Here is a 27,576-nt window from a genome sequence, read left to right as displayed (position 1 = left end):
AGATACAGTTGGTACCTTTTAACAATGTGTTTAATTTTTTGCTTTCGAAATACTATTCTTTTTCTGGATATGATATTCTTTTTGTTAGTTTGGTCTGTAGTAAGGGCAAATCCTTTCTATTTTTGCTGCTATATGGTATAGTGCCAGGTAGATGTGTATTTAGCAGTGAGCAAAGAGGGCATCACATTTTTAACAATAACAAAAGCTGTGCTGCTCATGTACATTTTACAGCACAGCTGGGTCTTGGCATATGCAAAATGGAAACTTAATTGGAAAATATAATATGCATTCTCCATAACTTAAAGGGAACCTGTCACCACTTTTTTGGACTATAAGCTGCGGCCACCACCACCACCGGGCTCTTATATACAACATTCTAACATGCTGTATATAAGAGCCAAGACCACTGTGAGAACATAAAAAACACTTTATAATACTTACCTAACGGTCGCTCTGTGGTGGATGAGGGCCTAATGGGAGTCTCCGTTGTCCGGTGCGGGCGCCTTCCCTTTCGGCCATCTTCGTCCTCTTTCTGAAGCCTGTGTGCATGACACGGCTACGTCATACACACTGACCGGTCCTGAGCAGGCGCACTTTGATCTGCCCTGCTCAGGGCAGATCAAAGTTCGCCTGCTCAGGACCTGAATGCCGGCAAGTGTGTATGACGTCTGACCCGTCCTGCACCGTGGCTAGAGAAGAAGGAGAACAAAGATGTCCGAAAGAGGCCACCGGACAACGAAGGTGCTCATTAGGCCCTATGCCACCGCAGCGCGACCGTTAGGTAAGTATTATAAAGTGTTTTTTATGTTGTCATAGCGGCCTGGGCTCTTATATACAGCATGTTAGAATGTTGTATATAAGAGCCCACTGGTGGTGCCGCAGCTTATAGTCCAAAAAAGTGGTGACAGGTTCCCTTTAAGGCCTTTTTGATAAAAATCAAAGTTCAGAATGGATTTTCAATTTAGTGCATGATAAATCTGTATGTGATCACTAGTGGGCAGCAGTGAGCCATAAAGATGGCACTAAAGCCTATATAATGAGGAGCAAATATTAGCGTTACTGCCCCTATCACAAATGCCTTACTAGGCAGATATTGCCACCTTGTCTTTGTCACTTATTTCGGTGGTCTTTGTCACCTAAATAGACAGTGCAGTTTACCTGCAGCCATAACAAAAGCCATAGTACCATTGTATTCCACAGTGCTTTACACAGATTATTATCGCTGTCCCCATTGGTGCTCACAATCTAAATTCTCATATCAAATCAGTATCTTTGTCACGTGGGATGAAACCAGAGCACCTGGAGGAAGCCATGCAAACACATGGGTAGGGGGCACATGCTGTCCATATAGACATAAACATGACATGGGCACTTTAGGCATTGTGTCCCCATTAAAATCAATGACAAGCTAATTAAAGATTATTTCAAAGTTTTTAAACTTCATTTACTTCAAAGTTTTAAAGCACCACTCCGGTGCTTTTTGTTGTTTTACCACTGGAGTGGTACTTTAAATCCAAGTCCCCTGCCCACACTCTTATCCTCACCCTTCGGCATCGTCATCTCTTATCACCATCTTTCCGGTCAGTCTTCTACAGGTTGTGAACTTCCGGATCTCTTTAGTGTTTCATGGAGCGTGCCATAGGTCACTCCTTCAATGCAAATCTATGAGAGCCTCATTCTGGCTTTCATAGACTTCTTTTAAGGCTATGTCCGCACGTTGCTTTTTACCTGCTTTTTACCTGCTTTTTTGCTGCTTTTTCAACTGCAGCGTTTAATGCCAAAATGGTTGTGTTCTGCTTTTCAACTTTGCTTGAAAAGCAGAACACAACCATTTTGGCATTAAACGCTGCAGTTGAAAAAGCAGCAAAAAAGCAGGTAAAAAGCAAAGTGCGGACATAGCCTAAGAGTTTGTGATGTAAATTCTGACTTCCAGCCAGTGTGAAGTTGTGGTCACAAGATGGTGCCGCAAGGGACTTAAGATTAAAAACACTACTTAAGCTCTGAACAATAAACACACTGAAGTGGTGATTTAAAGCAGAATCCGCTCCAAAAATATATAGCAAAAAACTCTAGGTAAACAAACACTGTACACACAAATTTTTTTTATAATATTCTAGAAGCAGATTCTGCTCTAAGATCCACATGAGAAATCTGCTTTAAACATCAGTTGGAATACATTTTTAATTAATTTTAATATATAGATGATCAAAATCCCATGTGTGCTATAGGAGCATTTTCACACAAATTAGAAAGCCAATTGAAAGAGTATTTGAAGCTGTTTTGATGTTGATTTTAGAGCAGAATTTGCTTAAAAATCCTTGTCAAAAAATTGTGTAAACATATCATTGGGTAAGTTCAAATAGTGATGAGCTGTTTGTAGAAAAATGAAATGAAGACCTTCTTTTAAACATGAAAACCGCACTAAGGCTGCTTTCACACATCCGGCTGTAGCAGTGCGGCACAATCCGGCGCTCTGCTGAAAAAACAAAACCGTTTTTTTTTTGCCACCGGTTTCGGTTTTTTCAGCATTGACTTGCATTGGCGCTGCATTGTGCCGCATGGGCTTGCGTTCCGCATGTGGCAGATTTAGTTAATGCGGCGGCCGGATGGAACGTTCCCTGGCACGTTTTTTGCTCCGGCAAGAAAAACCGCATTGCGCCGTATCCGGCCGATGCAGCGCATTTTTCAATGCATCCCTATAAACGCCAAATGCGGCGCGATGTGGCAAAAACCGCATCCGGCCGCCGCATGCGGTTTTGTCCACTGCGCATGCTCAGTAGCATGCCGCAAGTGGCAAAAATCGGACGGGCCGCATGTAAAAAACTTATGCAAAGGATGCGGTGTTTTCATCGCATCCGTTGCATAGGTTTCACAGCCGGATTGAGCCGCACGGCTCAAACCGGATGTGTGAAAGTAGCCTAATTCTTTGGTGTTTAAAGCTGAAAACCCTCCCAGATTTGACCACTGAATCAATTGTAAGCAGAGAACAGTGCTTCCAGTTTCAAAAACAGATTTTCCTACCATCAAAAGTCCTTGGAATAAAAATATTCCTTGTGAACATACTCTATTTCTGAAGCTGGTCTTGTTTTGTGCAAAAATCAATTTTTTTTTCAGAATTAGCAAAAAAGTTATCAAATCTTAGTGTCACACTAGGTACAGGAAAGTACCAAGCGAGCAGCGAAAGGTAAGGGAAGAGGACCCCTGCATCTAGGGAAGGGGGAGATAGTGATCGCTGACCAAACCTACAGCTGGTCCCTGGGGTCCCACACCACCCTAGATAGGTTCTGCACCTATGCACCAAGCCAGATACCTGACCATTGGTATCCCTAAAGCTGGACCCTAAATAGGGAACGGGTGGGATAAGCTCTTCGTCTACCCTACTAAACACTAAATAAGACACAAGGAGGACACACTGGGGGAAAGTGCATGAACTACTTATCAACAGATGACTCAGATAGAAGTTCAGCAAAGTTACAGCAACAACAGCACAGATGAGTACAAGCCTCCTGCTTGCAACCAAGGTTTGAATGAACTGAATAATATCACCAGCACTAGTCCAGGGAAGAAGGGAGTATTTAAGCAAAAGGGGAATACTGAGAATCATCAGTTGGACGGAAGTTTAGCTCCCTTGAGTCTTAAAGGAGAATATATGGAAATCCAGCAGGAAAGCTACCTAGCACAATAAATACTGACAGCAAGAACAAAAGAAAGTCAGGAGGCATTTTGCGCAGCCAAACGCTGTGATCTTCATTTGCAAGAAACTACATGACTGTATGTCACCCATGACACACCCATGGCACTTAGAGACAACAAAAGTTGACTATTGAATCAATGGAAACCATTTCCATTTATCCAAAACAATTGCAGACCCGGCTGTCAGTCAGTGTGGGGGTTGTGGTAACTGAATCCGCTCCACCTTCTCCCCCATGACAAGAAGCCGAACGCTGCCGGGAGGAAAAAAGTTAATTTCCTCCCGGCAGCGGGCCTCTAATTGTGGGCACCAGGCAGGTTCAGAACACTATTAACATGCAGGTTAACTCCATATCTTCAGGTTAATAGTGTTTTTTTTTGCACATGACAAGTTCCCTTTAAACAGCAGTATGGCAGGTGCGTGAGATCACAAACCCCACTCAGCCCAGGCAAGTGACACGCTTGTCGGTTGCTGATGGGTTGCCATGGCTGGACCCTATTGCTGCCGTGTTGGTCCCCCTATAAAACCCCTGAGGCTGTGGGTTCTAGGAAATCATCTAGTACAATCGGTAATTCTACCACATGTGGGTTGTTTGATTATTTTTTTTTTTATAAGAATGGGATACCCTAAGGTAGAAAAAAAGCCTAAAAGTGCTTTGACACTGGCCTATTATCTTAGGTACTGACTGGTTTTCTGCCGCCCCCCCCCTCCCCCCCAGACCCTCTCAATACTGTAAAACTGCACATTTTAAGCTGCTGTCACACATCAGTTTTTTTGCATCAGGCACAATCCGGCTCAAAATACTATGCACCGGATGCGGCGAAAAAAACGGATCCGTTGCATAAGTTTTTCCATGCGGCCCGTCCGTTTTTTGACGGATCCGGTTTGATACTGAGCATGCGCAGATCAAAACACCGCATCCGGCGTCTATAGCCTTGCATTGTAAGTCGCGCCGCACCGCGCCGGATCCAGCACAATTCGTTTCTTTGCCGCAGACAAAAAGCGCTGAGAGCAACGTTACATCTGGCCGCCACATCGGCTAAATATGCCGCATCTGGCAAAAAAACGGACACATTGCAAGGCCATGTGGCACAATCCGGCGCTAATGCAATTCTATGGGGAAAAAAACGCATGCGGCGGCAAAAAAAACTGATGCGTTTTTTCTGCAAAGCACCGGATTGTGCCTGATTGCAAAAAAATGATGTGTGAAAGCAGCCTTAGGCCCACTTCACACGTCCGTGAAAATCACGCACGTGTTTCACAGACGTGTCAAAGGTGCGTTTTCCACTCCGTGAGCCGTGTTTATGGCACTACGTGTGTTCTCCGTGTGTTATCCGTGATAACACATGGAGAATGAGAACTTTCAACTCACCTGTCCCTGGTGTCGCTGTCCGTGGTGCTGATCTTTGGTCTCCGGTCCTGCCGACTCCCCGCTGCTGCCGCTTCCGCGGTGAAGTGAATATTAAATGAACATAATGAGCGGCGGTCGGCAGCAAGTGACAGCAGCGTCAGAGACAGCAGGGCTGGAGAAGGTGAGTAAAGATTTGTTATTTTTTTCTGACACGTGAGTTTTCTCCGGTGCGTCACACAGGACCGAATCCACACTACATCCGTGTGGTCCGTATGCGGGCCGTGTGACACCCGTGATGCTGAAGAAAAGGTGCATATGTCTATGTGTGGAACACACGGACACGCGTATGTGTCGCGGGCGGAGGAGGGGACGCTGCGCTCTCCCACTGCTCGGGTCCGGCTGCCGCTGCTGCTGCGGCGGCTGCTGCTCGGTGGCTCGAGCGATGGGCCGGATCCCGGGGACTCGAGCGGCGCTCCTCGCCCGTGAGAGAAAAGGGGAATGGTTTTGGGGATTTATTGTCTGTGACGCCACCCACGGTTGTGGTGATTGTGTGGGCACCACCGCTGCTCTGGACGGGGATCCCGGGAGCGGTGACAGGGAGCAGCTTTGTTGTTATTTCTCCCCTCCGTGGGTAGGGGGTTGGTTGTTCCGGGACCCCGTGATGGGGTAGGTAGGGAGGACAGCAGGCGGGTTGCGGGGCCTGATGAGGTGCAGGGTCCCAGGGGCAGCGCTGTGCCGCACGGCACGGAGGTACTCACTCAGCCCAATGATGATGACACAGTTCACGGTAAAACAAGCGGCTGGATGGACGGGTCCCTCGGACGGCTGCGGTGTTGTTGTTCCCCGTAGGTTGGTGATGACTGTCTCTCCCTGTACCTAAGTGTAATGTTGGTAGCGATGGGTTCCCACCAGTAACCCGCTCCCCGACTTGGATGTAGGCCGGAGGAGCCCCTTTTGCCCGCAGGCGCTGGCCCTGGGAAACGGTTGCCCTTGGCGCTGGAGGTGTCTCCCCTTCACGGTTGGACGGTTGCCTTCTATCGAGACTTGGCTGTTTGGAAACCCGGAGGTCCCCTTCACTAACGGATTTGGCAACTTCACGGCGACTCCAAGCCTTGCCGGGATCCGAAAGGCCCCTGCCAATGGTGCTGGCTTCTCTTTGTATGCCGGTCCGGTACCGCCGGGTCACCACCCGTCCACGGTCCTTACGGCAAACTCCAATCGGCCTCCACTGCAGACGGTCACCACCGTCTGCCAACCTTGCTGTTCTGTCCGGGCCACACACCCGGACCAACTTCAGGCTCTGTTGCTGTCACTTTTCTCCTCACACTTGCTCCTCTACCACTCAACTCCTCTCACTTCCTCGTCCAAACTCTAACTCCCCTCTCACTTCCCTAGCTTCACTCTAACTGCCTGTGTTTTCCCTCCTCCAGGACTGTGAACTCCTTGGTGGGCGGAGACCAACCGCCTGGCTCCACCCCCTGGTGTGGACATCAGCCCCTGGGGAGGGCAACAAGGATTTTGTGTTCTGATCTCGATGTGCCTACAGGGAGTGTGGGGTGTGGTGGTGTTGTTACCTGTGGCCCCTGGCTTGTCCAGGGCGACACATATGCTCCACACATACACACGTTCCATGGCAGAACACGCACGTGTGCGCAGACCCATTGATTTTAATGGGTCTATGTGTGCCCGTGTCTCCGGTACATGCGGGCACAGACCTAACACGTACCGGAGACACGTGCGTGTGAACGGGGCCTTAGAGTGGCCATTTATTGTGGCCACCCTAAGGCACACCTGTGCAATAATCATGCTGTCTAATCGGCATAGTGATATGCCACACCTGTGAGGTGGATGAATTCTCTCAGCAGAGTCGTCACTAATACAGATTCAGACAAATTTCTGAAAATATTTGAGAGAAAAATGCCTTTTGTGTACATAGAAAAAGCCTTAGATCTTAGAGTTCAGCTCATGAAAAATAGGAGGAAATGCAAGTGTTGCGTTTATATTTTTGTTCAGTATATGTAGTAAATTCGGTCCTGTTATTATATTTAAGCAGTGAGCTTGGTTTTGTTCTTATGTCTTTGTGGTAAGCTTGGTTCTGTTCCAGTATCTATGGAGTAAACTCAGTTCTGCTTCCTTGTTTCTTTAGTAAATGTGTTTCTGTTCCCATATCTGTATAGTAAGCTTAGTTCTTTTTCGGTCTCTGTGCAGTAAGTTCCGTTTTGTTGTCGTGTCTGCTGTGTTTCCCCAAAAATAAGATGGAGTCTTATATTATTCTTTATTTCAAAAAATAGGATAGGACTTATTTTCAGGGGATGTCTTTTTTTCCCCCATGAACAACAATCCATACTTATTTTTTAACCAAAAAAAAATAAATCAACATTTATTCAAATATGGGCATATAGCATTCTGGAACATCAACACAACTCTCCCAACCCTATGTGTAACACATGTATATATCTATCTATCTATGTAGAGTATATCATCTACTTATCTATCTATTATTCTATCTCCCCATCTAATATCTATGTATTATCTGTCTTTCTATCTATCTATCTCTTAAGCCCGCTTTACACGCTACAATAAATCTTACAATGTGTCGGCGGGGTCATGTCGTAAGTGGCGCACATCCGGCATTGTAAGGTACATTGTAGCATGTAACATCTACGTGCGATTGAACGTTAAAACGTTCATCACATACACGTCGTTGAATCCTGAAGAATTGCACGTCGGGTTGTTCAATGTTCCCGAGGCAGTACACATCGCAGTGTGTGACACCCCGGGAACATTGAACAGCTCTTACCTGCCTCCCGCGGCTCCAGCCGGCAATGCGGAAGGAAAGAGGTGGGCTGGATGTTTACGTCCCGCTCAGCTCCGCCCCTCCGCTTCTATTTGCCGGCTGCCGCGTGACGTCGATGTGACGCCGAACGTCCCTCCCACTCCAGGAAGTGGACGTTCGCCGCCCACATCGAGGTCGTATGGACGGGTAAGTACGTGTGACGGGGGGTAATCGTTTGTGCGGCACATTCAACAAATTGAACGTGCCGCACATACGATGGGGGCGGTTACGATTGCATACGATATTGTATGCGAAATCGTAACATGTAAAGCAGGCTTTATCCATCCATTCATACATTCATCTACACAGACACACAAACACACACACGCGCACGCACGCGCACGCACACACACACACCAGCCTGTCTCCTCTTCAACTTTAGATTCCTGCAATGAGATTTGGTCACATGATGTGATGTCACACAGGTCCTCTTGCAGTGTTATCCTCAGGATATAAACCCTGGGGGCTCTAGGAGGGCCCTGTGAAGTCTCCCAGTTTCCTCTCCCTTTCCCCTAATGGTAGACCTGCATACTAGCATGTCTCCTGTTCAGATTTTTTAAACTCCTGTAATTAGTAGACCTGTGTTCACATGACACTGAAATCAATGGTCCTTAAACAATCTGAACCTTAGAATACAACTGCTGGGGCCCCTAAGAGAGTGGCTGTGGCTAAATCCCAGTGGCTAGAAGGACTTTGGGCGTGGCCAGCTTGGTTGGTGGGTGTGGTCAGCTTGGTTGGTGGGCGTGGTGATGTTTCCTCTCGTCCACTATAATCATGTTTCGCCCCCCCACATCTGGGGGTCATACCCTCAGACCCCCACTTCTAATATAGAGAACTCCATGTCCACGTGGACTTAAAAAAATAAAGTTGCTTCCTGGTATGGTCACATGGGCATGACATCAGCACAGGTCCTTCTGTCCACTGGGATTTGGACATTACCCTAAGAAAGTGGGGCCCTAAGAAATTGTGAAGTTTGACTGCCCCTAACACCAGTAATGACTGTAACTAGGGATTATTTAGGGAGTAGGGCTTATGTTTCAAGCATATGCTAAAAATCCTGTAAAATCATGCTAGGGCTTATTTTCAGGGTAGGTCTTATTTTTGGAGAAACTCGTTATGTACCAATCACAGTTATTTTTATAGCCTGTTATCACTGCTGCTTTATTAGGCTATGTGCGCACAGTGCGTCCTTCGGGTACACTTAGATGAATGTACTTCACTTATTTATCACTTCAAGTGCAGACATCTGTGACTTTTATAAAGTTTGGGACACATTTATAAAAATGATTCCAAGATGTTGTATACTTATGAGTGCGTACACCAGTCTATCTGCTGATATCCATGCGTACACCAGTCTGCCTGCTCCAAATAGTATTTGCCGTCAAATAATATTTCTCATTTCTCAAATAAATGTTTCTCATTTGTCTATATGATTTTAAACAGGATTTCGATCACTCGGGTCACAGCTGACATCTCTCTTGCCAAACGCTCTGTCCTGAATAATCCCAGCAAGCACAACATCATGGAGAGGTCTAATACGCGCTCTAGTCTTGGTGAGTGGACTGGTTAACAGAAGGGCGGCAATTAAGGTTAGAAACATATATGGGATCCACACAAGGTCAGTATGACCTGTCCAAAGTCAAAAGGGGTAATATTGTCATCGGAATCTACCAGTAGTACAGCCTTAGATTTCAAGATATTATGTACTACATTTTTATATGTATATTATGTACTTCCCTGTCTTGCAAAAATGTGACCTTTCTGTGTTAATTAAATGATCAATATTTCAGCTTTGCAGCAACTTTATTTTCATAACCTCAGCCAAATTTGGGGGGGGTTTAGCTTTCAAAAGAGTAATTTATAAAACCAATGGATGAATTTAAAGTCAGGTTGTAAGCTTTTATTTACATAATATGGATAAGCGACAGAACTTCTGTCAGGGAGTGTATATAAACAAAAGTATGGCAGACTATTAGGGCTTGTGTGCACGTTGCGTAAATTCATGCATTTACGCTACGTTTAGCACTGCAGCATAAATGCATGCGTCCTGCGTCCCCTGCACAATCTATGTAGATTGTGCATAATCCATCCGCACATTGCTTTTTTGAACGCAGCGATTTGGATGCTAAAATTTTGACCCAAATCCGTGCATTCAAAAAAGCAGCATGTCAATTCTTTTGTGCGCTATGGATGCAGCTCCCACTCTGTCTATGGTGGGGGAAGCATCCCGAGCGCATGAAATCGGGATTTATTCTGCTGAAATACTGAATCCATTATGCACTGTTTCTGCAACGATTAGAAGCGCACATGTGCTGTCAAATTGCTGCAGAAATGTCAGCATTTATGTGCGCACAAAGCCTTAATGTAGCTGAGCGGAATTTTTTAATGAATGTTTCTTATCTTATAGTCTACTTTAAATTATATTTGATTCTATTATTACCGTACATTTTTTCCTCATCTGTCATACTACTTAATGCTGTTGTATAGTGTAACTGAGACCATTTGTCCTATTTCTCCCTGCTCATGGTGTACAGCGGAGGTGCAGAGTGAGATTGAGCGCATTTTTGAGTTGGCTAGAACACTGCAACTGGTGGCACTTGATGCTGACACAATTAACCACCCGGCTCAGCTGGCCAAGACTTCACTGGCACCAATTATCGTGTATATAAAGATCACCTCTCCTAAAGTGAGTATTATAGTCGAAACCATATAGATAAGAAAGTGTTTTATGTAGGGATCACAATTATTGCTACTGTGTTGTATAAAAGGGTTGTTTTGGGGTTCCTCATATACATTGATGTTGGTTTGAATCACACCTAATGATGTCTGTGTAAAGACGCAGTGTAAAGAGTGCTTTACACGCTGCGAGATCGCTAGTGATTGCTAGCGATGTCGCGAGCGATAGCACCCGCCCCCGTCGTTGGTGCGATATGTGGTGATCGCTGCCGTAGCGAACATTATCGCTACGGCAGCGTCACACGTACATACCTGTTCTGCGACGTCACTGTTGATGCCGAACAATCCCTCCTTCAAGGGGGAAGTGCGTTCGGCGTCACAGCGACGTCACAAAACGGCAGAGGAGGGGCGGAGATGAGCGGGCGGAAGATCCCGCCCACTTCCTTTCTTCTTTCTTTTCCAGTGGACGCAGGTAAGGAGATGTTCGTAGTTCCTGCAGTGTCACACAGCGATGTGTGATGCCGCAGGAACGAGGAACAACATCGTACCTGCAGCAGCAACGATATTAAGGAAATGAACGACGTGTCAATGATTTTTCATGTTTTTGCACTCGTTGATCGTCGCTCATTTGTTTCACACGCTGCAATGTCGATAACGGCGCCGGATGTGCGTCACTAACAACGTGACCCCGACAATAAATCGTTAGCGATGTCGCAGCGTATAAAGCACCCTTAAGGCTGGACTCACATGAATGTATGAAAAAACGTTTCCCATTCTCATCCAGGAGAGTAGGACAGTTTTTTCTCACTTGTAATCCGTGTGCACTCAGTGTGCAATCCGTTTTTTTTCTCAGCAGCTATTAGTCATTTATGTTTAATCTCTTTTTATTGAAAAATTAAGGTTGGTTACAATAAGCAGGGCTGCAGACCAAGGCAAACCCACAAATAAAGACTAAACCAAAAAAAAATGCAATGAAACATGAAAGGCTTTGCATGGTTATAGCCATATACAGTTTGTTACAATAAAGAAAATTTAAGAACATTTATGTCGATCTGGCCTGAACCATTATAAAGGTATAAAATCTATAAACTATAACGTAAACCGCAAAGATTTACCATTCCTACCATAGAGGAACATAATGGTCAGTCAAAGGAAAAGAGAAAAAGAGAAAGAAAGAGGGAGGTAGACAAAGTGAATAATGAAGGGGAAAAGGATCATGGGGAAGGGCAAGTAAGGGCAAGTAAGGGCCTGGAATAACTAGCAGGGAAGATCTAGGTAGAGCCTCAACTCGCCCCAAAGAGGGACCTGAAGTCCGGAGAATCCAAAAAAAGAACCCAGGGGCTCCAGATCTTAATACATTTTTCAGTAGCGTCCTGAATTTCAGCAGTGAGACTCTCCATTCTGTAAAGGGAGGCCATCTCCCCAAGCCACTTATCCAAGGCGGGAGGACCTCCAGTGTCTGGGGCTTACGGCTCGGGCAGCCGCTAGGCAAAACCGCAATACTCCCATTTTCTGAGATTTAACAGACCCTGGTAGGATAAATAAGAGAGCAATTTGTGGAGAACCAGAGATGGCCTCCCCGCTAATGCTGTTGTATGCCGAGAAGACCCCACTCCAATAAGGCTTAATGAGGCTACAGCTCCACCATATATGCAACATATCTCCTCTCTCATGATTACACTGCCAATATCTGTCTGACACTGAAGAAAAGATTGCATGTAGGGCATGAGGGCAGCGGTACCAGCGAGTGAGAATTTGATAGCCTTTTTTGTTGGACCGAACAAGCCCTAGAAAATTTGTGGGTGAAGAGAAAAGCGATCCTCCACTCCTCCACCTGGATAGTCATGCCCAAGTCTCTACTCCATCCCCCCACAAATTTGACCTCATCCACAACCCCCTTCTGAATCAAAAGGTCATAGATAAGGGACAGGGTATGTCCTGGAGCCTCTTCCAAAAGAAAGAGCTTTTCGAACGAGGAGGGGAGTGCAGTATGGAGTGCCTCCCGGCCTGGTCCTGTCAGGAAAGACCTGATCTGGAAGTATTCAAACCAGGGCATGGCCCCTCCCGAGGCAGAGGCAGAGAGCAAGTAGTATGTGGGCAATGGGGATCCCTGAAGTGTGTGAAAGAAGCGCACGTCCCCGCTCCTCCTCCGAAACAAGAAAACATCAGCCCCAACTGCCGGGGCAAAATCTGGATTTGATAAGATAGGGGAGAGGGGACCGCGCACTCTGGACAGACGACCCCTTTTAATTTCTAAATCCCACGTTTTCAATGTCTCCCTCAAAAGATCAGCCTCAGAGTGAGGCTGGCCCCTGGAGCCCGAACTAATCTAAGGGAGGTAACGCAAGGGGATCTCGTGGTCCATTTGTTATAGACTTATCCACTGCTTTGTGGCCCCATGATATTGCAAATCTAGTAATCTCATCAATAGTGCCGCTTTATGATTGAGTTTAAAGTTGGGCAATCCAGCCCCCCCCCGGCTTTTAAATCTACAAACGGTAGTGAAGCCTATCCTCGGGCGCTTACCTACCCACACGAAGTGCGTGATAACTGACTGCAGGCTGGAGAAAAAGGCCGCAAGAGGAACCAAGGGGACTGTCTGGAACAAGTACAAAAAGCAAGGCAAAACGTCCATTTTGATAACGTTTATTCGTCCAAATCAGGATAGTCTTTTACTATTATAAGAAGTAAGATCTTTTCTTCTCCTGTTGAGAGCTATTGGTCATTTACAGTCATTTACAGGACCATTTACAGTGTTCTGTGCTACATGATAGTAATGTATCCATAAAAACGGATATCACTACGATGGTCCGTGTGTCACCCGTGTGCCTTCCGTGTGCCTTCCGTTTTTCTCTAGCACCCATTGACTTGTATTGTCGAGTCTCGGCCTATTTCGGCAGCAAATCGCAGCATGTTGCGACTTTTCTCTCATCCAGAATCTGGATGAGGAAAAAGCTGACCATCTGCTCTGCCTCATTGACTAACATTGGTCCAAGTGAAATGAGAGATTTTCTCACATTGCACACGTCCGATTCATACGCTTGTGTGAGCACACCCTGAGGCTAACTTCACATGTTCTGTACTCATCCGTCATAATGGATCCGCTGGGAAACTGATTTATGCCAGATCCATTTTTTTAATATGGGAGTCTATGGACAAGGGATCTGTTAACAGATTGCTATTTAGTCATCCGTTGTATTTGCATTTGTAACTGATCCGTTGTTTTCTTAAGGGATCTGTTACAAGTGGATGACAAATAACAATCTGTTAACAAATCCGTTGTCCATAGACTCCACATGAAACGGATCTGGCCGACATTTGTTATTTAACAATGGACAAAAAAGTTGTATTTGCACAACTTTTTTGCAAACGGATCTCTAACAGATCTGTGATAATGGATGACAACAGGACCTGTGAACCCAGCTTAACTCTGTGCTGACATCAAATCCCATTGTGCACTGCTTGTCACGGTGTACCATATTAAATTTAGTACATGAAGGACTTTTGGCTCTCTAGTGTGGAGACATAGGGCACCAAATACTGCAGGACAAGCCCCATCATATGCCGCACCTAGAGAGCTACCCCAAATTCTAGAACAGAGGTCTCAAACACGTGGCCCGCGGGCCGCATGTGACCCCTGAGGCTGCTTGTTGCGGCCCGCAGACCCCATGACGATCGCAGCTCTATGCCCGGGGGTCGGCGCCGGCAGGACTTTAGTACAATGGAATCATTTGCGGTGCCGCTCAGAGGAGCTGTCTGCACTATATCAATGGCTGCTGCTCGCCAATCAGATGCAAGGAAGTGACGTCGCTGTATGAAGTCACCTCCTTGCATCTGATTGGCCGGCGGTAGCCATTGGTATAACGCAGACAGCTCCTGTGAGCGGCACCACAAATGATTCAATTGTAGTAAAGTCCTGCCGGCGCAGGCCCTGGATATAGAGCTGTGATTGTCACGGGCTGCAACAAGCATGTAAGATACGTGCTCATGATCAGGACTCGCTGTGTCCTGGACATAACATAAAATTATAGATTTTCCTTAATGTAATTGTTGGACTATGTGTGTGTGTAAAGGGACATATCATGCCCTTATAAAGTCAAAAACGCATGCGTCTATTTTGTCTAAAAAGCATGTTTTCTGCATCAAAAAAGCATGTAAAACGCTAGGTATTTGATGCAGAATGCGTTTTGAAACTTCTCATTGACTCTAATGTTAGCAAAATGCTGCCAAATTGGCAAAAATAATTGACATGCTGTTTCTTTAAACGCTGAGTTTTTGCCAAATTTTCTGCAACTAAAACGCTGCAATTTTAACAGCATTGTGCGCACAAGAAATCACAAATTCCCATAGACTTTGCTTGAAAATCAAAACGCATGCAGTTTGGCATTAAAACGCTGCAGTTCAAAACGCTGCGGAAACGCAGGAAAAAAACGCACAGTGCGAACATAGCCTTAGAAGAGCTCCATGTAAAATGAAGCTGCCGTGTATACAAGGCCTTATATTTCAGGCCTGCCTCATACCATCAACCCCTTTTTTGAAAGTAGGACCGCTTATCACACAAACAATAAGCAGCCACTATCACTGCGGAAGGTTAAATATTGTATAACACATCAGCCATTCTGTACCTATAATACATGAGCAGGTCAAGACAGACTGGATGATGTTGAGATCGGGGCTTTGTAGGGAGCCATGCCATCACTTCCAGGACTTCTTGTTCTCCTTTATGCTGAAGATAGTGCCTTATGATATTGAATTTGTTTGTGGCTGTTGTCTTGCTGGAAAATGAATTTGTAGCCAATTAGGTGCCTCCCTGCTGGTATTAGATGATGTATAGGTATCTTCCTATATTTCTCAACATTGAGGACACCAATAATCCTCACCAAATCCCAAACTCCATTCACTGAAATGCAGCCCCACTTGCAAAAAAACCTGCTGGACATCTACTGATTTCAAAGGGAAGAAAGCATGATATGTTCATCTGCTGCACGCAAGCGGGCTTTACACGCTGTGATCTGTACCCGCCCCCGTCGGTTGTGCGACACGGGCATATCGCTGCCCGTCACGCACAACCTCGCTTACCCCCGTCACACGAACTTACCTGTCCTGCGACGTCGCTCTGGCCAGCGAACGGCCTCCTTTCTAAGGGGGCGGGTCGTGCGGCGTCACACGGCAGGCCTTCAATAGAAGCGGAGGGGCGGAGATGAGTGATGTGTGGTGCCGCAGGAACAACGAACAACATCGCTAATTAGAAGAAAACAATTTTTTGTTTTAGGACGACCTCTCCTCGGCAAACGATTTTTGCCGTTTTTGCGATCGTTTTAGGTCACTCATAAGTGTCACACGCTGCGATATCGTTAATGACGCTGGATGTGCGTCACAAACAACGTGATCCCGACGATAATTCATTAACGATATCGTAGCGTGTAAAGCCCGCTTAAGTTTGCTTGGTCAACTACTATTTCTATTTTCCTAAAGGTTGACAATTTCTACTTGGCTTTTCAAAAGAGCTTCACCAGCACATCTTGAAACCTGAAAATCATTGCCTGGGAGAGATTTTGCTAATGCAGTATTATGTCTTTATTGTGTCTTTATTGCTGTGCTCAGTCTTGCCATTGTGTATGACATGTGAGCTGTCTTCCAAAACCTCACCTTTGTAGGAGAGTTTGGCTGTTTCTCACCCAGTTTTAAGTCCGCTCTTCCTGGTATGTAAATCTAGGGGGGGGGGTTTGTCCACGTGGGCTTGGCTGCAGGCGACTGTCTGAGGACCACACCCAGTTGTCTAAAAAAGACTAGATTTATATACAGAAAAGATGGGTCCATATCTGAGGAACAAAAAATATAAACAATGGCAGATTCAGAAGAACATCGGCATTTACACCAGGTAAAAATGTGTTTATGGTAGGAAAGAGGTCCTGCTATTCATCTTTCTCTTTAGCATTGTGGTCCGATTCATCATTTAGGGGGATTAACTCACTCTCCTTTTTTGTGCTGTGATATTAGTTGACAATTTTTTTTCGAATTCATTAAAATGGGGCATGTGATTCATGACTAGGATGCATGTGAAAAATGAGCTTTCTTCCTAAGACCATGTGTACACTGTGGTTTTTTATGCGTTTTTGATGCATTTTTTTGGTGCATTTTTGTCAGAAATCTGCATGTCTATCCATATTTTAGCAAAGTCAATTAAAATTCTGAAGTGTTGAGCACATGTTGCCTATTTTTTCCTTGCAGTTTTGGTTTAGAAAATAATCTGCAGTCTGTCGATTCTAGGTGCGTTTTTGCCTGTGTTTTTCAGCCCTTCCTCCCTTTGACGTCATTGTGAAAAACTCATGGCAAAAACAAAGCAAAAGCGCATCTTATTTTTGATCCGTTTTTCTGCCAGAACATGCAGATTTGGTGTGCGCACATACTAGGGACACTGAATATTTGGTGCAGAAAGTTTCTGCACCAAATGTGCATCTTCTGGTGTAAGACCTGTTGACATTTATATGTATAGGTTAAAAGACTGTTTTGTGGACTTCTCCTTGTGTTATGCTGCCACCTGCTGTCAAAACAGAGAACAGCAGGCACAAAGCCCCTGCTGCGCCGAGTGACTTGGTACAGTCCTGCAGCAGGATGTAACGAGAGACAGGAAGGAAAAAGGGTACTACGTGGTGGCTGATGACAAAGAGGAGGGTGCTCGGCTGTGCTGTAGAATAGAAGGCCGCGGTCTGCCCTGCTTAATGAGGTCCAAGTACCTGAGAGTGTTGCTTGGCGCCTCCCCAAGGCACAGATCCAAAAGAGGCTGGATGTGGAGCGAGGAGCCAGACAGCACGGGCAAGTTACAGATCCGGGACAAAGACTGAACTTTAGAGGTGTCTACCGGCGGAATACGGGCCCCAACGGTGGCGAGGTATCCCACGGTAAGCCGGCAGTTAAGTGTGCACACTACTTTTAGTTAGGGACAGATAGGAAAAGACTCTGCACTGTGTTATACGAGTAAAGTAACAAGGACCCCGCGTTTTTGCTTAATAAGGACTTTGTGTTTTGTTATTGGAGGACAATCTGAGGCTTCGCACCCTTGATAAACTAGTCAAAGCAGTTGTATGTATATTATATTTACTGCTGTGCACCTTCCCGCTTCTCCCCCCCCTCCTTTCCCGCGCTTTTCCCCCACTTGTGTTGTGCAATATGTTATTAAATTTGCATTGGTTAACCCCCGTGGTTCCGTGCAGTCCTTGCGTATCCCGTCACCTGCTGGTTATTACACTGGCAGAAAATTGCACCAAAAAAAGAGGTGCGTTTTTGCTGTATTTTTTTTTACTATGTGTTTTTTATAATGAAAATAGATCGAAGGGCTGAAATAATATAGATGGAAGGGCTGAAAAATGCAGAAAAAAAACCACTTAAAATTGACAGACAGCAGATTATTTCTGCACCCAAATCTGCAAGGAATAGATGGAAGGGCTGAAATAGATGGAAGGGCTGAAAAATGCAGACAAAAAAGCACCTAAAATTGACAGACAGCAGATTATTTCTGTACCCAAATCTGCAAGAAAAAATAGGCAACATGCGCACAGCACTTCAGAATTTTCATTGATTTTGTTGGCACATGTATAGGCTTGCACTTTTGTGACAAAATGCATAAAAAAATGCAGTGTGCTCTTAACTTTACCCCTTTTTTTGCAACTTTTGTAGATGAAAGCTGCAATTTTGCACCAAATACACCAGAAGGGGGGGTCTAGAGTAGAGTTGCGCTAAATTTTGTAACTTTTTAAAAAGTCCCTATTAATCACTCAGTCTAAAACAGCTGGGATTGCTAAACTCACAAGGCGGAAAACAAAAGATAGTGCAAATAGAATTATAAATTTGGTGCGCAAATACACAATACTAGATAAAAAAACAGGCCCAAAGCAATGATGGATCAGTGCCTGTATGTGTATAGGGTTATACTACAGATTCCTAAATCTACCAGTGTGACGTCTGTTCTCTTTCCCCAGGTATTACACAGGCTGATAAAATCTAGAGGGAAGTCTCAAGCAAAGCATTTAAATGTACAGATGGTGGCCGCAGATAAACTGGCTCAGTGCCCTCCGGTGAGTGTGAGCATTCCTGGCAGTCATGGCTGGTAGAACACGGAGTAATACTCAGCTACTGTGACAAGTTCATGTCCTGCTCCATAAACAAACACAATCTGTTCCTTTTACATGAATGGATTGTTTCCATTTTAGTCTGCCACATTAGACCTGGAATGGATAATATCTATTTTAAACTGATCCATAGAAACGTCATAAAGGAGCGTGTACTAAGCGCCATTACTGCCTCATTGGTATTTGACAGGTCTAGTTCGCTGATCATTTTTTATGTCATCGTCCGTAGACAGATATTGGAAGGAAGCGATGTAATAACTGTCTTTACCTTTCTTGTGATGACAGGAGATGTTCGATATCATTCTGGATGAGAACCAACTTGAGGATGCCTGTGAGCACCTGGCAGAATACTTAGAAGCCTACTGGAAAGCAACTCATCCTCCGAGCATTAACCCACCCAATCCGCTGCTCAACCGCACTCTTGCCACAGCAGCCCTGGCATCCAGCCCTGCACCCGTCTCCAATCTGCAGGTGCAAGTCCTCACCTCGCTAAAACAGAACATGGGATTGTGGGGAAGCCGAGGGGAAACCGGGTCAGGCACTAGGATGGATGAACATGCTGTGTAGTTTAGAAGAACAGATATGTCGGAGAGACCAGCACAATATATCTTCACTACTGCCCTGACAGCTACATACCAAATATATAAGGGGATGATGACCTCCTGTGTTAGAGGGGGCAACATCCACGCCATTAGCTTTCCTCCTGGTGGCTAATGAACAAATAGGCAAGCTGTTTACAGAACACATTGCAAGCAATGCCTTGGTAAAGACACCTTATACTAAATGAAGCCACATATACAGTATTTATATAGTATAAGCCTATAGTTTATGATTTAGTTATTGAAATTGACAATTGCAGATATTTACGATATAGAGGAGAAATTACATATCATTAGCAGGAGAAGTGTCCCTATTTCAGTTATGGCCAGCCACCTGCTGATGTTTTTCTCTTTACACTGCATATATAGCACGGTATGGTGGTTGCTGACAATGACTGTTTACCGATGGGGAACTTCCTGCTTCTGCTCTGAACCCTTATCTTTTCAGCTGTTAAACCGCAGTGCCTGACATCAGCCCCTACCCCATATCCGACATTGACTGCGAATATTTGCAGTACCATCTGGGTAACAACACAACAGTCATAGGCTGTGCTTGATAAATATTCAGTTGTTTCATGTTTTTATTTAATTTTCTTTATTTATGTGCTTTTAATTTCTTCTTGTCTTGTTCATGTTGGTTACTTTAGTTATACATGCATTCATTAAGTCCACACGTGCCTCATATTGAATAAATGGGTTAGGCACTCTATTGGCATGAAAGTTGGATTGGTATAGATGACAATTATTAGGCGAGGCTCAGGGTCGCTATCTTCTATCCAGTAAAAACACTTTTTTATAGACTTAAAAAGAAGTCGGACAATATTAAATTGTGAGCACACAGCATAGGTGGACGTAAATTGTCCAGCAGATATTCAAAGAAAAAGTCATGGTCTATGTCCTCCTGAGCTGTATGCTCCCATTACTGTAAAGATCCTAGGAGCCATGGGGATTTCATAGGTCATTGTTATTATTATTATTTATTTCTATAACCTCAACTTATTCTACAATGCTGTACAGAGATTGTCTGCACTTATATCCCCCATTGGAGTCACAATCTAATTAGCAAATTAAAGTGTAGTGGGAAACTGGACTACCTGCAAGAAACCCAAGAAAACATGACAACCATCCAACCAAGGACAGACGTGAAAACCATCCAACCAAGAGAAGACATGACAACCATCCAACCAAGGGCAGACGTGAAAACCATCCAACCAAGGGCAGACGTGAAAACCATCCAACCAAGGGCAGACGTGACAACCATCCAACCAAGGGCAGACGTGACAACCATCCAACCAAGGGCAGACGTGACAACCATCCAACCAAGGGCAGACGTGACAACCATCCAACCAAGGGCAGACGTGACAACCATCCAACCAAGGGCAGACGTGACAACCATTCAACCAACGGCAGACGTGACAACTATCCAACCAAGGGCAGACGTGACAACCATTCAACCAACGGCAGATGTGACAACCATCCAACCAAAGGCAGACGTGACAACCATCCAACCAAGGGCAGACATAACAACCATCCAACCAAGGGCAGATGTTGCCCTTGGTTGGACTTGAATCCTGGGCCTCAGCACTCACTGCACAACAATATTACTATACCATGAATGCAGGGTATGTGATTGAGATATATATAAGATACAGTGCCTACAAGTAGTATTCAACCCCCTGCAGATTTAGCAGGTTTACACATTCAGAATTAACTTGGCATTGTGACATTTGGACTGTAGATCAGCCTTGAAGTGTGAAATGCACTGCAGCAAAAAAGAATGTTATTTCTTTTTTTATTTTTTTTTTAGATTGTGAAAAGTTTATTCAGAGGGTCATTTATTATTCAACCCCTCAAACCACAAGAATTCTGTTTGGTTCCCCTAAAGTATTAAGAAGTATTTCAGGCACAAAGAACAATGAGCTTCACATGTTTGGATTAATTATCTCTTTTTCCAGCCTTTTCTGACTAATTAAGACCCTCCCCAAACTTGTGAACAGCACTCATACTTGGTCAATATGGGAAAGACAAAGGAGCATTCCAAGGCCATCAGAGACAAGATCGTGGAGGGTCACAAGGCTGGCAAGGGGTACAAAACCCTTTCCAAGGAGTTGGGCCTACCTGTCTCCACTGTTGGGAGCATCATCCGGAAGTGGAAGGCTTATGGAACTACTGTTAGCCTTCCACGGCCTGGACAGCCTTTGTAAGTTTCCACCCGTGCCGAGGCCAGGCTTGTCCGAAGAGTCAAGGCTAACCCAAGGACAACAAGGAAGGAGCTCCGGGAAGATCTTATGGCAGTGGGGACATTGGTTTCAGTCAATACCATAAGTAACGTACTCCACCGCAATGGTCTCCATTCCAGACAAGCCCGTAAGGTACCTTTACTTTCAAAGCGTCATGTCAAGGCTCGTCTACAGTTTGCTCATGATCACTTGGAGGACTCTGAGACAGACTGGTTCAAGGTTCTCTGGTCTGATGAGACGAAGATCGAGATCTTTGGTGCCAACCACACACGTGACGTTTGGAGACTGGATGGCACTGCATACGACCCCAAGAATACCATCCCTACAGTCAAGCATGGTGGTGGCAGCATCATGCTGTGGGGCTGTTTCTCAGCCAAGGGGCCTGGCCATCTGGTCCGCATCCATGGGAAGATGGATAGCACGGCCTACCTGGAGATTTTGGCCAAGAACCTCCGCTCCTCCATCAAGGATCTTAAGATGGGTCGTCATTTCATCTTCCAACAAGACAACGACCCAAAGCACACAGCCAAGAAAACTAAGGCCTGGTTCAAGAGGGAAAAAATCAAGGTGTTGCAGTAGCCTAGTCAGTCTCCTGACCTTAACCCAATTGAAAACTTGTGGAAGGAGCTCAAGATTAAAGTCCACATGAGACACCCAAAGAACCTAGATAACTTGGAGAAGATCTGCATGGAGGAGTGGGCCAAGATAACTCCAGAGACCTGTGCCGGCCTGATCAGGTCTTATAAAAGACGATTATTAGCTGTAATTGCAAACAAGGGTTATTCCACAAAATATTAAACCTAGGGGTTGAATAATAATTGACCCACACTTTTATGTTGAAAATTTATTAAAATTTAACTGAGAAACATAACTTGTTGGTTTGTAAGATTTATGCATGTTAATAAATCCTGCTCTTGTTTGAAGTTTGCAGGCTCTAACTTATTTGCATCTTATCAAACCTGCTAAATCTGCAGGGGGTTGAATACTACTTGTAGGCACTGTATATATATATATTATTTTAAAGGAAACCTGTTACCAGTCTCTGTTACAAAGGAGCTTGTCAGAATTTCATGCCACACATGGCACGGGAAGCATGATCTCCTGGCAAGCTTTCTTATTACAGAGAGCTAAGTTTTACTGAAATAAGTTGCAGAGTTTCAAAAACTAGTTTTAAATAGTTTTAAAGATGAGCTGGCCCTGGGATGAGAAACGCAACTTCTTTTTCCGTCTTCCCTCCTATGCAAATAGAGATAATCCTTTTATTCATGTCAAGGCTAGCAAGTAAAGGGAACAGCTCAGCAAACTCAATTGCCTGTGTCCAGTCTCTTCCAACAGTGCCCGATTCATGAAGACCAGTGAGATAGTCTTGATGAATCTGGACCTCTGTCTCTGAGTAAAATGTGACTTTCTGTAATGGTGGACCCTATGAAACTGCTAACAAGTTCAATTTAGGCTCCTTTAAACCAAAAAATACAAGATGATTGATTACATTATATAATATTCGCTAATATATGTGAAAGGGTTCTTCTGCTTAAAGAGGTTGTCCACGTTTGGCGCAGAAGTCTGCAGTCACTCTATGAGGCTGCAGACTCTTGAGTCGTCACAGTGCGAGCGGTCAGTATTCTCTGGTGCTGGCGGCAAGACTGGACAATTATGTGATCCAAAGTATACAATATGCAACTCCTGGCCTTATTCAAACTAGACATGTGTTGCCTTGCTCATTAGTGAATGCAGACATGCCAAACCTGGGCAACACCTTTATAGAATAATAATAAGGGATAGCCTTGTCAGAACTATTTTGATATTTGTTTGGACACAATTCCAATTTAATAGTAACCTACATTTGAGATTAAATTGCTCCTACATATCTAACCTTAAAAAGTAGCCACTTTATAAAAATGCCTTCATGTAAACAGCTGCAATACATAGCAACAATGATTGTGTAGTGTGATGCTGTAGTCATTCTCCTTCCTATCTGTCTCCTACTTGGTCCTCTTGTACATTCTAGCTCATTTATATTGATGACCTACCCTTTGAGATCAGTGTGGGTCTGTAATCCCGCACACCCACCAATCCGCTTGTTACCTATAGTGGTGGCCTAATGTAAACAGTGTACACTGTTCCGCAGCTCGGTAGACTGCCTAGCAACTTCTGTAGCTGCTGCAGCATGCAAGAGTGGGCAAACAACTATGACAATCTTATATTAATGAGCCCATTACACGCAACGATATCTCTAACCATAGGTCGTCAGGGTCACGGAATTCGTGACGCACATCCGGCGTCGTTAGCGACGTCGTTGCAACAGCTACGAACGTCTGTTAACGTCTGTTAACGATCAAAAATACCTAATCGTTGATCGTTGACACGTTGTTCATTTTCAAAATCTCGTTAGTTGTTCTGGACGCAGGTTGTTCGTCGTTCCTGAGGCAGCACACAGTGCTACATGTGACGGCTTGCCCGTGACGCACAAACGACGGGGGCGGGTGCTTTCACGAGCGACATCACTAGCGATGTCGCTGCGTGTAAAGCCCCTTTAGGGTAGGTCATCATTTAAAAGTAATGAGAATCCCATTTTAGTATATTAGCAAAACATTATAGATAGATGGAAGGACTGAATGCAAAGTGACTGCATGATTGTATCACTCACTTGTTTATAATTGGTAACCATGGATGCACATTGACTTGCATGGGGCCTGTAGACAAAACAAGGATACTAGTAAGGGTATGGTTCCACTTGCGTATGACTCGTGCGAGTCTCGCATCGGTATCACCTGGCACAGCCGCACAATCTCCTGACAGGTGCGGGTCGGCTGCATGTATTTCTATGCAGCTGAGGCACTACTGTCCGGAGAGCATCAGTGATACCGATGCGAGACTCGCAAGAGTGATATGCAAGTGGAACCATACCCGGGAAAACTATTTGTAAGGTTGCCTCAATTTTTTTTCAAGGAGCATTAGAGCAATAAATAAAATCAGCAAATATGGGGATATCCTTTCAGCCATAGATATAAAACATTAATGAGAACCTGCCATCACCAAACAAAAAACACTATTAACCTGTAGATATAGCAATAATCTGGAGGTAAATAGCATTTAAATCTTGTGTATGTGGCTTAATGGCGCAGCTTAGGCGAAAAAATTTAATTTTATTCTCCTTGGAGATTCTATAGTGAGTGGTGACTGTTACAACTCCCTCCGCAGCCCCGATGCCTGGAAGAGAGCGTCTGCAGGGAGAATATAAATTCAATTAGCAGCTCTAGTAAGCCAGCTACACAAGAATTAAAGGGAATCGGTCACCAGGTTTTCACCTCCTAATCTGAGAGCAGCATAATGTAGGGGCAGAGATTCTGATTCCAGTGATGTGTCACTTACTGGGCTGCTTAGTGTAGTTTTGATAATCTACTGCTGATTAAACAGTGATTTTATCATTAGAGGACTACTTGGCGTGTTGGAAGGTAGTCCAGCATATTCATGAGCTCTGTATAACTGCAGCAGAGAAAACCAGTGACACCACTCGAATCAGGGTCTCTGTCTCTACATTATGGTGTTCTCAGATGGGGAGCAAAAACCTGGTGACAGATTCCCTTTAAACACTATTTGTCTGCAGGTAAATTGTCTTTTTGGAGATGACAGGTTCCCTTTAAGGATCTTTTTGCATTAGCGAAGTGTCTTCTTGTAAAATTCAGTCAATGATATAGGAAGTTAATTGGAATGTCTGCTTTCATTTTTATTAAAGATTGCCTATGAGAGGGGCTGTGGCATTGTCTGTGCCCCCTCGCTGTCCTGCCACCCTCACAATTATTTTTCAGCTTGCATACACGTACAATTAGCAAACAAACGTTGCTCCTTTATCAGCTGATCCCTGTGCTTGTTTACCCTGGGCAATGACGGGGAACGAACGCTCCCATGAACAGTCATTCTGCCAATCATCAGGACATGTAAAAGGGTCATACAAGGTGCTTTACAGGCTGGAGCGTAAGCATGCACATTGGGATTGCCCCGGCATGCATGCTTATGTCTAGGCAGCCGGAATTGGAAGGTTAAGTGGAACCAGTAACAATCAGCTAAAATAAAGGCAACTCTTTCAGTCATTGTTTCCCCTGAAGCCTCTGATTGTGCAGGTGGCAGCAGACATAGGTGACATAAGCAGTTCCGGGCCCATAGGCGGTATCGTTGTGAGAAGTGAGGAGGAATAATAGCATTGTCGTAGCTTTCTATACAGATGAGTCGATATCTTCTTACTATAATACGTATTCCAGGAACTTTAACATATATTTGTGAATGTTACACTTCACTCCATGAAAGCATTGTGTAAGTGTTTATTTTTCTTTTCAAGTCATCATTTACCATGTTGTCATGCTATCATAAAACAATACACAGGAATGTACGAAACCTTGTTCCTTGGTGTCAATGATAATAAATATTGCATATTTTCTTGGAGTCAGTGATGATAAATGATGTGAAGCTGCACTGAAGATTTTAGGAAGCACGGCCACATTTGTCTTCTGTTTTCATCTGTTGTCACTTTTTTCTCATGCCCTGTTCACACATCAGAGAATGTGGTCAGTATTTTGCATCAGTGTTTGTATACCAAAGCCAGTAGTGGAACGTATAGAGAAAAACTAGAATTGAAACATTGACACCTCTGTGTTATGGAGATAGTCCTGGTTCTGGCATAGAAATACTGATCAAAAATACTGATGTGTGAATAAACCCTTAATATCTTACCTAATGTACATGTAAATATGATGGACGCTGCACACGGACAAGCATGAGAGGCTGACTAAGAATCCATGCACATGTATTACTAACTAGGGACAATACTGTCACTCCGGCTAGATGGTACTTCTAATAAATAAAGTCCTGTACTAATACCACAAAATAGCTAAGACTTAGATCACTCATTTTAAAGCACATGTTGTACATAAATACCTAAGGCTGGTTTCACACTACGTCTTTTTAACATCCGTTGAAAACGTTATTTTAGCGAAAGTACGGATCCAGTGCAAATGCGTTTTCATTTCAATGCATTTGCAATGGACTTGCGTCCACCTGCGTTCACCTGCGTTTGCGTGCGTTATAGTGCGGATCCAGTGACTTGCAGTTTTTTAACATGTTTAAAAAACGCTACTTGTAGCGTTTTTGAGCTGCGTCAAAATACTGCAAGTCACCGGATCCGCACTATAACGCACGCGAACGCAGGTGAACGCTGGCGTGCTGATAGACAGGATCCTGCTTTTGTACTGAGCATGCCCAGAAAGTACTGAGCATGCCCAGAACCAGTCTCGCGTGATCTGTCTCTCTCTCCTCCTCCCTCCCTCACCCTCTCTCTCTCTATCTGTCTTACCCCCTTCCTCCCTCCCTCCCTCTCCCCCACCTGAGAGCTGCGGACACTCGTAACCAAGGTAAATATCGCGTAACCACTTCTCTTAGTTACCCGATGTTTACGTTGGTTACGCGTGCAGGCAGCCCTGCTCCTAGCAGCTGCAGACACTCGTAACCAAGATAAATATCGGGTATCCAAGGCCGATGTTTACCTTGGTTACCAGCGTCTGCAGCTGTCAGATGCCGGCTCCCAGTCTAGCTCCCCTCACTCCCGATCACATGACTCCAATGCCCGCCCCTAAACATCCAGTGCAGGATCCTGCAAAATAACATATGCGTTTGCATACGTTATTTGCTGTAAAAGCAGGATCCGTACTTCCGCTAAAAAAACGTTTTCAACGGATGTTAAAAAGACGTAGTGTGAAACCAGCCTAAGAGCTAAAGTCTCTTCTTCAGGAGTGCCATGCTGGTGTGAGGAGATTTATAAGCCATGCAGTGCTTCTCTGGGAAATTAAATATGCAAATTACCTCTTTAAACAAGCAGGAGGACTTGAACTCTAGTGCCACCTATTGGAAGTAGCACTCCTAAATGTCAATATCAACCACCCTTTAACAAGCCTTGCCAGTTAACCTAGGATAAAAGCCAAATCAGACACAATTTGCAGACATGTGTTTCTGGGTGTTTGCGCCTCATCAGTGCAAAGCGAGATATCTGATTTGGCTGGATGA

General features: G+C 44.7%; 1 protein-coding gene across 5 annotated transcripts in view; it reads left to right on the top strand.

The window, feature by feature from the left end:
* The window catches only part of CACNB1 (calcium voltage-gated channel auxiliary subunit beta 1), a 177,442-nt gene that overhangs the window by 135,559 nt on the left and 14,307 nt on the right, over nucleotides 1-27,576 (top strand). For 3 of the 5 annotated variants that reach the window (XM_075350114.1, XM_075350116.1, XM_075350115.1), the window contains 4 exons: nucleotides 9,322-9,431; nucleotides 10,413-10,564; nucleotides 18,534-18,629; nucleotides 18,969-19,154. In XM_075350114.1, the coding sequence (XP_075206229.1) occupies nucleotides 9,322-9,431; nucleotides 10,413-10,564; nucleotides 18,534-18,629; nucleotides 18,969-19,154 (544 nt within the window). Of the gene's footprint in view, nucleotides 1-9,321; nucleotides 9,432-10,412; nucleotides 10,565-18,533; nucleotides 18,630-18,968; nucleotides 26,557-27,576 lie in introns of those variants that run through there. The other 2 variants (XM_075350117.1, XM_075350118.1) reach the window with 1 other exon arrangement.

The sequence above is a fragment of the Anomaloglossus baeobatrachus genome, chromosome 5, assembly GCF_048569485.1.
Source record: "Anomaloglossus baeobatrachus isolate aAnoBae1 chromosome 5, aAnoBae1.hap1, whole genome shotgun sequence".
Taxonomy (NCBI): Eukaryota; Metazoa; Chordata; class Amphibia; order Anura; family Aromobatidae; genus Anomaloglossus; species Anomaloglossus baeobatrachus.
The sequence above is the reverse complement of the archived record's forward strand: the minus strand, read 5'-3'. Positions and strand labels throughout refer to the sequence as shown.